Raw genomic sequence first — 13,432 nt, 5'->3', positions numbered from 1 at the left:
AAAAAGTAATTTTTTAGGAAGGTGGTCAATTTTGTATGGTACGTATATTCGAGAAAGCTTCACTATAATAATCTTGAAATTTTACTTCAAGAAAACTAAAATTCTAAATGAAACCTAAATGAAAAGTTTTTCCAAATTGGAAAGTCTTTACGCTTGTGTAGTTTTTTGTGCCTTCTGTCAAATTTATTACATTATTTATTTATTTAATATATTTAAAACAGATCGTATCAGCGAAACTTTGTGGCCCTGGGGATTGGTTGTATCGACAATAGTAAAAACAAAGAACTAAACGAACCTCATATTTTTTACAAAAATTTTCACTAAGATAATTTTCTTAGAAATCACCTGATCGAATTATAACAAACAAAATGTAATGACAAAATTCCAAATAAATTGACATTTATTGGTCGTGCATTGCTAAACTCTGTATTATCACTATGTATGTAACATATGTATCAGTTAGCATGGATGGATATTGTTCTTTTCTTAAGTACCACAGTAGTTTGCACACAGTTGACGCCCCAAGCTACAGACCACTCGGCTACCTGTTTACAAAGAAGGTGTCAGCTAAAACTTCTGCTGTCATATACGCTTTCGAATATCTTTCATTGAGTTTCGCGAAAATGCATTGTTAAAATGATCGAACAACAATAGAAAAGGTCAAAGATTTAAGAAGTGATGTAAAAACAAAGTAATTACTGTAGCTCGTAACCTCGCGCTATGACGCTTAGATTTTTTGCATACCGACAGCGCGCGCATTGTTTGTAAGTATGTACGTCAGTGTGTTAAGAAAGAGTGCATTGTTTTCTTTTTGTTATGCATGTTTTCAAGAGCATAAAACAAAACCATTAAATATGGGAAATAAGTTTTCTTCGGAAAATTGAATACTTCACTTTACTTAAAACTTAATCCTTTACTTGTCTTAACAGCCGATAAAGATAGTTTTTTTTAAGTTTCATAGAAAACAAAATACAAACAATAGGAACTTAGAACAGATTTTGTTTGTTACTGTTGAACAGAATTTCCCACAAAGAAACATGGAATTTCCATTCCACCTGTCATCTGGTGCATTTTATATTTAATATTCTTGGGTATTTTCATCTTTGAGAGAGAGAGAGAGTGAATTTTCAGTTTTTCGAAACCCGTCACTTTATCAGGTGCAAAATATTACAATATGATTTATTTTCCATGCAGTTTTAAATAACTACAGTTACCAGAGTTACCAGCTTTGCATTTGCAACCACAATAAATAAAGATCAAAGACAATCTTCAAATGTGGTTGTTGCATTGAACTTGGAAAATGCTTGTCTTCTTATGGCGAAATATACAGACATATTTTGCTTGCGCCAGACGTGGCACTCCACATAAATTTCTTTTGTATGCTCCAAATGGGAAGGCCAGGCACTTACAACAATTTTGTTTATTATTATTTTAAATTGAATGCGACGCTTTTTTGCGCTTTCGGTTACATCGCAAACCGGTGACGATCAGCTGGAGTTGTTGGTTGGAGACTTTTCTTAAAGGACAATGCACATCGTATTTTATGCAATATTTTCACTATACTTAGGTAATTTACTGTTATTTACAAACCATTTACCAATTACCATTACCATTACAAACGACCAAAACGCTTAAAGTTAACTAAGGAAATAAATAACTATAGCGGGTAACTTAAAAAGCGTACGGCAGAAATTTGAAAACTAAAAGTTTAGACCCTCAAAGATTTGAACACCTTTAATTGCTGGACGCATTCCGAAAAGATTTCGCAGATTTTACAATCCGCAGGGAGCTCCATATTTAGACAACACAGTGGAAAACTTTCTAGAGGAAACAAGATAATTGTGTGGGGTTGCAGGATCTAACTGACTGCGCTTTACAAAAAGGCGACGCTCTCTTACAAAATAACAAAGCCAAGACTCGCAATCCCTTCGAATTCGCACACACAGAAATTGAGATAGCAACTGACACAAAAAGAGCAAGCAACTAATAAGCCGCGCTTGAGCCCAAAAGACACAAGGTGATACAACACAGTCTTTTGAATCAGTTATCGGTTTGAGCTAGTGAGATAAGTATACTTACTATTTGTGTGTCAGAAAATTCTATTTAAAAACTAAAAATATGGACGCGTACCAAAATCCCAGACATGGCAGTTACAACTCTAGCGAAGCAAGCGGCCAAAACGACTCACGGCATCAGCAGCAAACGCCCACCGAGACATCGGGCATTGGTTGGAAAAAGTCACGTCCTGAAGAGAAAACCAACGCTCTACTCAAAGCATTGGAAGCATTTAATGTGTTCGAAACTCCAGATGAACTAAGTCATCGTACAAAGATTTTGACTAAGCTTAATATGCTTGTGAGGAAGTGGATTAAAAATGTATCAATGGCAAAAAACATGTCCAAAGCAGATGCGAAAAAACTCGGAGGAAAAATTTACACTTTCGGTTCATACCGTTTGGGTGTACATGATAAGGGCGCTAATATTTATGCCCTCTGTGTCGCACCACGCAACATTGAACGCTCGGAGTTTTTTACGTCGTTCTTTGGATTGCTAAAGAAACAGCCAAAAGTAGCCGAATGTCGTTCAGTGGAAAATACCTCTGTACCGGTCATAAAAATGAAATTTGATGGAGTTGAAATTGATTTGTTATTTGCGCGTCTTTCACCCAAAGAGATACCAGAGGATTTTAGTTTACGTGACGATAATCTACTTAAAGATTCAGATCCTCAATCGGTGCTCAGTTTAAATGGCTGTCGAGTGATTGACGAGATAATGGAGCTAGTGCCGAACAGAGAGAATTTTCGGTTAGCGCTGCGGTCGATTAAATTATGGGCAAAGAGTTAGTATGAATGAACTTTTAATAATTTGTTAAGCATAACTTAATTTTTCCCCTTTTTTCTCGTTTCAACTGCAGAGCATGGAATATATTCTAATTCATTCGGCTACTTTGGCTGTATAACTTGGGCAATTTTAGTGGCTCACACATGCCAATTTTATCCAAATGCAACAGCTTCTACGCTAGTCCAGAAATTCTTCAATATGTTCTCGCGCTGGAGATGGCCAGATCCAGTGCTGCTCAAGCGAACTGACATTGTCAATTTACAATCACCGGTAAGTAAAAGCGCGCAAATAATTGAATATTGATAAACAATTTTTAATTTCATTATTCGAATTTTGTTTCATAGGCTTTGTGTTCTCATCTAATGCCAATTATTACGCCCGCATATCCACAGTACAACTCCGCATTTAATGTGTCGGAGGCAACAAAGAAGGTTATAATTAATGAATTGAATAGAGGAATGGCCACCATGAACGTAATTATGTCTGATGGCGCTCCCTGGGATCTACTCTTCGAGGCGCCTAGCTTCTTTTATAGGTAGTTGCAACTAATACAATTGTATAATTGGTGCTGACATCTTAACCAACTTTCGCTTATACATTGCACATCTTTTCTTTTCAGGTATCATCACTTTATTGTGGTTCTGGTTACATCGCAAACCAGTCAAGATCAGCTGCAGTGGTGTGGCTTGGTCCAGTCAAAGATTCGTCTGTTGGTAGATGATGTACAGCATAAACACCACATGTCCTTAGTCCATGCAAATCCTACATGTTTTGAATACAAGAAAGATGACGTCCCCACTCAAAGTAACAGCGGCAAAGAGAATGAGCCGAGCGACAATCCAGCAGTTGATACGGCACCATTCTGTTCGATGCTGTTCATCGGTTTAGAATTCGAATATAAAGAGAAGAACTCCAAAGTGGACCTTACGGGGAGTTTTAAATATTTCGCCGAACGTATTACACAGCATGCGGTACGTTGCGAAAATTGTTTGATACAATTTAAAAATTTGTATTTATTAAAATCCTTTGAAGAGATTTGAAAATGTTTGTTTCTTTGCTTCTTTGTTTTTAGGTAAATAAAAAAATGCTGAGAGATGGGATGAATATTGAAGTGAAACGCATAAAACGAAAATCCCTTTCGCATTATTTGGATATGGACTTCATAAAGAGTCAGGGGAATATTAAGAAATCTAATATATTTCAACCAAGCGTAATGGATTTGCGGCCGATCTGTCAACTGAGAAAGAGGTGGCGACTAAAAAGCGGCGCTTGAGTTGAGACAACATGAAAAACTCTAATTGATTGCATTTGCTTGGACGTAGTAATTACCGAAATAAGCAGCTCTTCTACCTGTTTGATACTCTATCGTTGACGTGGTATTTGAATACTGATTACAATCCTGAAAGGGAGTTATTATTAACGACGCTAATAAAGGATTTCCAAGAATTATGCAGAAGAAACATTTTATAACATTAATTAGTGCATAAGAATTTATTCAATAAGATTTAAAAACAAATAGGTGACTATGTATGCATGTCTAAAATTAATTTAGATTAAATTATTTACTCCATCACATATCACGTATCGAAATATAAACAATAAAAAAATAAATATTGAAGGGACTGAGAGCATAAACGAGTACATTTTTTCTTATTCATAAAATTTCTTATAAGTTTCATTTTTCAGGTTTTGTATTCGTATGTCCCTTCGTATAAATGTCCTTTCTTCGATTTCTAAATTTTCTTTCCCCTTTCCTTGCACTTATTTGTGTGCGTGTTTTTCTTCTTTGGCTTCTTCTTTTAGAAACGTCAATATTTTATTCTCCGCTACTTTGCGTTTTCGAAAAATCGCCCATCGGTGTAACCCAATTATTAAATTTTCCAAAAATACCTTCAAAGTTTTAAGTAACCGACGCTACGGAAACATTTAGAGGAACATCTTTACTCTAATAATTCTAAGCTTTTCGGTCATGAAAGCTATTTGCAATATTTGTCAAAGTTTTTTAAGTTTGCTCTTGAGGGAGATGGGTAAAAGTGGAACCCGATACTGCGGCCTGTAATATCATTCATGGTCTGAAAAATCCAAATATCTCTAATATAGTAACCAGCAATTTTTCTTCGAGAAAACTAAAAGTCTAAATGGAACCTGAATGAAAATATTTCTGAAATTCAAATGCCTTAAACTTTAGAATATAAATTTTAGCTATGCATTTAAAATGTTAAAATGTAAATAAGAATTATCCTCGAAAATCCTCGTAGCTAACTCCTCCCGTGGGCGCCGACTGAGCAATGGGCACCACTGGCTGCATTGCATGAGGTTAGGTTTAACCAGGTCTACCTGATTGCAATGTGGGCAGGTGATGTCTAGCTAAGATCGCTGTATGACCTCTCCTTCCTCCACGCGGTGACTAACTCTATATGTTATCCCAAGATGTGGTCGGGGGGATAATACAAAGATCAATGCTAATGAGGTTCCTGGCGGCTAGAAATAAAACGCTATGGGTTTAAGATCCCTGAAATAAAAACTCTTATGGAGGTAAACGTGGAAAACACACGGGTTAGGATATTAACCCAAACGTCGGTGGGAGAAGAGGGTGCTACCACCGGCGGGCACAGTGAAGACGGAAGCTGTGTCGCCAGAGGCCACACCTGTAGCATATGCAGATGACATAGCCATAGTAATGACTGGTAAATACCTAAACACCGTGAGTGACATAATGATAAAACGAATATGATACTTCTTACTAGAAGGTACAAGACCCCCTATTGGCAACCCCGAATCTAAACGACGTGGAACTAACTCTTAAAACCCACACAAAGTACCTTGGAGTAATTCTGGATAGTAAACTATCATGGAAGCAAAATATATTAGAGAGGAAGAAAAAGGTTAGTAAAGCACTATACGCATGCAAAAAGATGCTGGGAGTTACATGGGGCCTATCTCCTGCTAGAATATATTGGTGCTACTCAGCTATAGTAAAGCCAATATTACTACACGGCGCTCTGGTGTGGTGGACTGCGCTAAGAAGACCGGCATACAAAAAGCCTATGGAAAGTATTCACCGTCCAGGTGCACTTTGCACAGCAGGTGCATTGAGAACTACTCCAACGGCAGCGCTTGAAAGAATACTCAACTTGTCACCGATTGGTATTGCGGCGAAATGCCTAGCAGCTAAATCCGCCGTAAAACTCAGCGCGACAGGCGAATTGACCTGTAAAACATTCGGTCATAGCTCAATAGGCATTAGTTATAGGGCCCAAACGGACTATTGACTCCGAAATGCAATTGGGTGAAGAAATTCCGAACAACAACAGAAGAAGAGGGATGAAAAAAAGGAATGAAACCTAACCCAAATACTCTTAATATATTTACTGATTGCTCGAAAATGTTAGACGGAGTAGGGGCAGGGATCTACTGCGCAGAGTTAGGCATCAGGCAGCCATTTACGCTTCCTAACCACATTTTCCCAATGTTCGCAATATTTTTGAAGCGCATGCTCGGAGGTCTTTTATAAGGAAGAAAATGCTCAACATCGTATGCAGAAAATGTGTAAAAAATCAACGCGATTTTGGCGCTACTTTTAATTTGCACTTTATTGCACCAGAGTTCAACGGACTAAGAAACTGCATACCCAAATTATTTCTAAAAATTAAAAAGAAAATTTATGTCATTTTTTTTAATTTGCACCCAGTTTGCAACTTGGATTTGTATGGATTTTCTAGGGGAATTAACTACATTTTCGTTAAAGAATTATTGGAGTTAAGTAAAAAAATGAAAATTGTCAATATTTCTCAATAAGTGTCTAGTTTTCTAAGAATTATGATTAAAAAGTTGAAAATCTTAAAACCAATTCTTTGAAATTTATTACATTTTTGTATATTTTTTTTTAAAGTTTGGCTCTGTGATTTATAAGATGTGGGTAATAAATTGAACTACATTTTTATAAACAATTAACGAATGAAAATGATTGCGAATATTATAAAAAGATTAAGTGGTTTAATTGTGGAAGCACCAGTGTATGTAAGGTGACCAGAAAAAAATTTTAAAAGCAAGATATTAAATTGGTTCCGCCTTTACTTTGAAGCTTCACTCGCGCTACTATATACGGCATAGCTCATCATTCAAATGATCGCCTCGGCTTTGTTGTTGTTGTTGTAGCAGCATGAACATTCTCCATACTTACATACGGGGAATGCATTAAAAAATTATTTTTTTAATTCAAACTTTTTTCTGTCTTATAGATACATATTTTTAAGAATAATTTCAGAAATTTTTATTAAAAAAAAATTAAAACTCCTCTATTGTGACGTCATTACCGGTGACCCCTCGACATAACTCCTGACAGGATCATCAAAAATGAAAAAAAATCAAAAAAGAAAAGTAAAAATTGGAATTTTGGAATTTTGGAAGACATTTTTCCAAAAAAATTAAAATTTCGGTCAAATTTGCTTGAAATTTTGTTTTGTTTTTAAATACTTCTAATTGAAAAAAAAACAAAAAATCCTTCGTCCAAGCACGAGTAAATTGTATATCGAACACCTGTGGAAAATTTCATTAAGATCGGTTTAGTAGCTTTCGAGAGCATTTGGCAACCGACTTTGAAAACACGGTTCCGAGAAAAACGCGTTTAAGATTTTGAGTAACAATAAAAGTGGCTTTGAGCGCACGCCTTCTAAAGACTGTTTCCCGAAACTGTTATTCGGATCGACTTGAAAATTTAGAATAATATTCCTGAGATGTTGTAGAAATTAATAAGCCAAAAAAAATCGATTTTTTGAACCCACGAAACACATGTAACGCCTTAAGGACGCAAATGTAGAGATATTCGGAGAAGTTGGAATTTCAAATATATATTTTTAAAGAGCATTTTTCATCTGCCCACAAATACGCCATTCATTATATTTTCTTAGGTACAGATATCCCGAATTGTCCTTTGTATACATTGCAACTTCACTTTAAATCCATTTTCAAAACATCATTTGATTATGACGCCACAGGATTGCCACACAAACTTTCGAAAGTTATCATAAAGAGAAACCGCTTTTAGTTAAACGCACTTAAAAGTTTAGGGAGAAAGCCAAACGTTGAGAGGAGCTTTGAAATTCAAAATAGAGGTAAGTGAAACGGAAACATTGAGCTACTTTCAAAAAATAGGGATAAGAAAACTAAACAAACATTCTGGGAAAGAAGTCTCAAAGGATGTCATATTTGCGTGCACTTATTAACGCCCCTTGGTTTGTCACAAATGAAGCAATACACAAGGACTTAGATATCCCATTTGTAAAGAGTGAAATTCTAAACTTTTCTAACAGATATCTTGCACGGCTGTCAAACCATGTAAATACGAATGCTATATGCTTATTAGACTCAAGTAATGAAACAATACGACTGAAGTGTAATCATATCTTAGACTTGCCATTTCTCTAATTTTGCTGAATTAAATTATTTATTCAACACTAAATAAAAAACAAAATACATAAGTTCCTATATGAAGATAAGCAACTCATTAGTACAATTGAAATTTAATACATTTAAGATCAAATATTAGAACAAATATCGTAATTTTATAAGTAGTTTTGCATTTGTGCAAATACTACCGCTGCTATTAGATTATAAGACCTAATTTGCTGAATATCATTATATTAAGATAGATTGCAAATAAAATACTTACACAAAAAAAAAAAAAAAAAAAAATATTTGTAATGAGTTAGATCGTACTATCGGTAAAAGTTGTTTAAGTTTATTTCGAAGGCCTTAAACGTCTTAGAGTACAAAGAAATTTCCACTATACCTTTTCTAATATGAACGAACTAGAAAAAAAAGTAATTTTTTAGGAAGGTGGTCAATTTTGTATGGTACGTATATTCGAGAAAGCTTCACTATAATAATCTTGAAATTTTACTTCAAGAAAACTAAAATTCTAAATGAAACCTAAATGAAAAGTTTTTCCAAATTGGAAAGTCTTTACGCTTGTGTAGTTTTTTGTGCCTTCTGTCAAATTTATTACATTATTTATTTATTTATTTAAAACAGATCGTATCAGCGAAACTTTGTGGCCCTGGGGATTGGTTGTATCGACAATAGTAAAAACAAAGAACTAAACGAACCTCATATTTTTTACAAAAATTTTCACTAAGATAATTTTCTTAGAAATCACCTGATCGAATTATAACAAACAAAATGTAATGACAAAATTCCAAATAAATTGACATTTATTGGTCGTGCATTGCTAAACTCTGTATTATCACTATGTATGTAACATATGTATCAGTTAGCATGGATGGGTATTGTTCTTTTCTTAAGTACCACAGTAGTTTGCACACAGTTGACGCCCCGAGCTACAGACCACTCGGCTACCTGTTTACAAAGAAGATGTCAGCTAAAACTTCTGCTGTCATATACGCTTTCGAATATCTTTCATTGAGTTTCGCGAAAATGCATTGTTAAAATGATCGAACAACAATAGAAAAGGTCAAAGATTTAAGAAGTGATGTAAAAACAAAGTAATTACTGTAGCTCGTAACCTCGCGCTATGACGCTTAGATTTTTTGCATACCGCCAGCGCGCGCATTGTTTTTTAAGTATGTACGTCAGTGTGTTAAGAAAGAGTGCATTGTTTTCTTTTTGTTATGCATGTTTTCAAGAGCATAAAACAAAACCATTAAATATGGGAAATAAGTTTTCTTCGGAAAATTGAATACTTCACTTTACTTAAAACTTAATCCTTTACTTGTCTTAACAGCCGATAAAGATAGTTTTTTTAAGTTTCATAGAAAACAAAATACAAACAATAGGAACTTAGAACAGATTTTGTTTGTTACTGTTGAACAGAATTTCCCACAAAGAAACATGGAATTTCCATTCCACCTGTCATCGGGTGCATTTTATATTTAATATTCTTGGGTATTTTCATCTTTGAGAGAGAGAGAGAGTGAATTTTCAGTTTTTCGAAACCCGTCACTTTATCAGGTGCAAAATATTACAATATGATTTATTTTCCATGCAGTTTTAAATAACTACAGTTACCAGAGTTACCAGCTTTGCATTTGCAACCACAATAAATAAAGATCAAAGACAATCTTCAAATGTGGTTGTTGCATTGAACTTGGAAAATGCTTGTCTTCTTATGGCGAAATATACAGACATATTTTGCTTGCGCCAGACGTGGCACTCCACATAAATTTCTTTTGTATGCTCCAAATGGGAAGGCCAGGCACTTACAACAATTTTGTTTATTATTATTTTAAATTGAATGCGACGCTTTTTTGCGCTTTCGGTTACATCGCAAACCGGTGACGATCAGCTGGAGTGGTTGGTTGGAGACTTTTCTTAAAGGACAATGCACATCGTATTTTATGCAATATTTTCACTATACTTAGGTAATTTACTGTTATTTACAAACCATTGCATTACCATTACCATTACAAACGACCAAAAGGCTTAAAGTTAACTAAGGAAATAAATAACTATAGCGGGTAACTTAAAAAGCGTACGGCAGAAATTTGAAAACTAAAAGTTTAGACCCTTAAAGATTTGAACACCTCTAATTGCTGGACGCATTCCGAAAAGATTTCGCAGATTTTACAATCCGCAGGGAGCTCCATATTTAGACAACACAGTGGAAAACTTTCTAGAGGAAACAAGATAATTGTGTGGGGTTGCAGGATCTAACTGACTGCGCTTTACAAAAAGGCGACGCTCTCTTACAAAATAACAAAGCCAATGAGGATGATAAGGCAGAGTCAAGCGGTCTGCAAGAACATGTGACTCGCAATCCCTTCGAATTCGCACACACAGAAATTGAGATAGCAACTGACACAAAAAGAGCAAGCAACTAATAAGCCGCGCTTGAGCCCAAAAGACACAATCAAAGGGTACCGGAATAGTTGTCGCAAACAAACGTTCAATTGTGCGCTCGTTGAGACCAGGTAGGTGAGAAAATGTCCCCTTAAAAAGGTATAAAAGGTGATACAACACAGTCTTTTGAATCAGTTATCGGTTTGAACTAGTGAGATAAGTATACTTACTATTTGTGTGTCAGAAAATTCTATTTAAAAACTAAAAATATGGACGCGTACCAAAATCCCAGACATGGCAGTTACAACTCTAGCGAAGCAAGCGGCCAAAACGACTCACCGCATCAGCAGCAAACGCCCACCGAGACATCGGGCATTGGTTGGAAAAAGTCACGTCCTGAAGAGAAAACCAACGCTCTACTCAAAGCATTGGAAGCATTTAATGTGTTCGAAACTCCAGATGAACTAAGTCATCGTACAAAGATTTTGACTAAGCTTAATATGCTTGTGAGGAAGTGGATTAAAAATGTATCAATGGCAAAAAACATGTCCAAAGCAGATGCGAAAAAACTCGGAGGAAAAATTTACACTTTCGGTTCATACCGTTTGGGTGTACATGATAGGGGCGCTAATATTTATGCCCTCTGTGTCGCACCACGCAACATTGAACGCTCGGAGTTTTTTACGTCGTTCTTTGGATTGCTAAAGAAACAGCCAAAAGTAGCCGAATGTCGTTCAGTGGAAAATACCTCTGTACCGGTCATAAAAATGAAATTTGATGGAGTTGAAATTGATTTGTTATTTGCGCGTCTTTCACCCAAAGAGATACCAGAGGATTTTAGTTTACGTGACGATAATCTACTTAAAGATTCAGATCCTCAATCGGTGCTCAGTTTAAATGGCTGTCGAGTGATTGACGAGATAATGGAGCTAGTGCCGAACAGAGAGAATTTTCGCTTAGCGCTGCGGTCGATTAAATTATGGGCAAAGAGTTAGTATGAATGAACTTTTAATAATTTGTTAAGCATAACTTAATTTTTCCCCTTTTTTCTCGTTTCAACTGCAGAGCATGGAATATATTCTAATTCATTGGGCTTCTTTGGCTGTATAACTTGGGCAATTTTAGTGGCTCACACATGCCAATTTTATCCAAATGCAACAGCTTCTACGCTAGTCCAGAAATTCTTCAATATGTTCTCGCGCTGGAGATGGCCAGATCCAGTGCTGCTCAAGCGAACTGACATTGTCAATTTACAATCACCGGTAAGTAAAAGCGCGCAAATAATTGAATATTGATAAACAATTTTTAATTTCATTATTCGAATTTTGTTTCATAGGCTTTGTGTTCTCATCTAATGCCAATTATTACGCCCGCATATCCACAGTACAACTCCGCATTTAATGTGTCGGAGGCAACAAAGAAGGTTATAATTAATGAATTGAATAGAGGAATGGCCACCATGAACGTAATTATGTCTGATGGCGCTCCCTGGGATCTACTCTTCGAGGCGCCTAGCTTCTTTTATAGGTAGTTGCAACTAATACAATTGTATAATTGGTGCTGACATCTTAACCAACTTTCGCTTATACATTGCACATCTTTTCTTTTCAGGTATCATCACTTTATTGTGGTTCTGGTTACATCGCAAACCAGTCAAGATCAGCTGCAGTGGTGTGGCTTGGTCCAGTCAAAGATTCGTCTGTTGGTAGATGATGTACAGCATAAACACCACATGTCCTTAGTCCATGCAAATCCTACATGTTTTGAATACAAGAAAGATGACGTCCCCACTCAAAGTAACAGCGGCAAAGAGAATGAGCCGAGCGACAATCCAGCAGTTGATACGGCACCATTCTGTTCGATGCTGTTCATCGGTTTAGAATTCGAATATAAAGAGAAGAACTCCAAAGTGGACCTTACGGGGAGTTTTAAATATTTCGCCGAACGTATTACACAGCATGCGGTACGTTGCGAAAATTGTTTGATACAATTTAAAAATTTGTATTTATTAAAATCCTTTGAAGAGATTTGAAAATGTTTGTTTCTTTGCTTCTTTGTTTTTAGGTAAATAAAAAAATGCTGAGAGATGGGATGAATATTGAAGTGAAACGCATAAAACGAAAATCCCTTTCGCATTATTTGGATATGGACTTCATAAAGAGTCAGGGGAATATTAAGAAATCTATTTCAACCAAGCGTAATGGATTTGCGGCCGATCTGTCAACTGAGAAAGAGGTGGCGACTAAAAAGCGGCGCTTGAGTTGAGACAACATGAAAAACTCTAATTGATTGCATTTGCTTGGACGTAGTAATTACCGAAAAAAGCAGCTCTTCTACCTGTTTGATACTCTATCGTTGACGTGGTATTTGAATACTGATTACAATCCTGAAAGGGAGTTATTATTAACGACGCTAATAAAGGATTTCCAAGAATTATGCAGAAGAAACATTTTATAACATTAATTAGTGCATAAGAATTTATTCAATAAGATTTAAAAACAAATAAGTGACTATGTATGCATGTCTAAAATTAATTTAGATTAAATTACTTACTCCATCACATATCACGTATCGAAATATAAACAATAAAAAAATAAATATTGAAGGGACTGAGAGCATAAACGAGTACATTTTTTCTTATTCATAAAATTTCTTATAAGTTTCATTTTTCAGGTTTTGTATTCGTATGTCCCTTCGTATAAATGTCCTTTCTTCGATTTCTAAATTTTCTTTCCCCTTTCCTTGCACTTATTTGTGTGCGTGTTTTTCTTCTTTGGCTTCTTCTTTTAGAAAC

The 13,432-nt window shown here is 35.6% G+C and overlaps 2 protein-coding genes across 2 annotated transcripts; both read left to right on the top strand.

Moving 5' to 3' along the window:
• Positions 1–2,031: 2,031 nt before the first annotated feature.
• On the top strand, positions 2,032–4,114 carry LOC128867019 (poly(A) polymerase type 3-like). The gene is made up of 5 exons (XM_054108111.1): positions 2,032–2,839; positions 2,915–3,111; positions 3,186–3,376; positions 3,461–3,812; positions 3,914–4,114. Exons 1-5 carry the CDS (start codon positions 2,119–2,121, stop codon positions 4,112–4,114), a joined length of 1,662 nt encoding a protein of 553 aa, XP_053964086.1. The 5' UTR covers positions 2,032–2,118.
• A 6,793-nt stretch (positions 4,115–10,907) lies between these two features.
• On the top strand, positions 10,908–12,924 carry LOC128866886 (poly(A) polymerase type 3-like). The gene is made up of 5 exons (XM_054107927.1): positions 10,908–11,628; positions 11,704–11,900; positions 11,975–12,165; positions 12,250–12,601; positions 12,703–12,924. The coding sequence occupies exons 1-5, from the start codon at positions 10,908–10,910 to the stop codon at positions 12,901–12,903; spliced, it is 1,662 nt and encodes a 553-aa protein (XP_053963902.1). The 3' UTR covers positions 12,904–12,924.
• The last annotated feature ends 508 nt before the right edge of the window (positions 12,925–13,432 follow it).

This window comes from Anastrepha ludens, chromosome 6, assembly GCF_028408465.1.
Source record: "Anastrepha ludens isolate Willacy chromosome 6, idAnaLude1.1, whole genome shotgun sequence".
In the NCBI taxonomy this organism is placed as follows: domain Eukaryota; kingdom Metazoa; phylum Arthropoda; class Insecta; order Diptera; family Tephritidae; genus Anastrepha; species Anastrepha ludens.
This window is presented reverse-complemented; position numbering and strand designations above follow the sequence as displayed.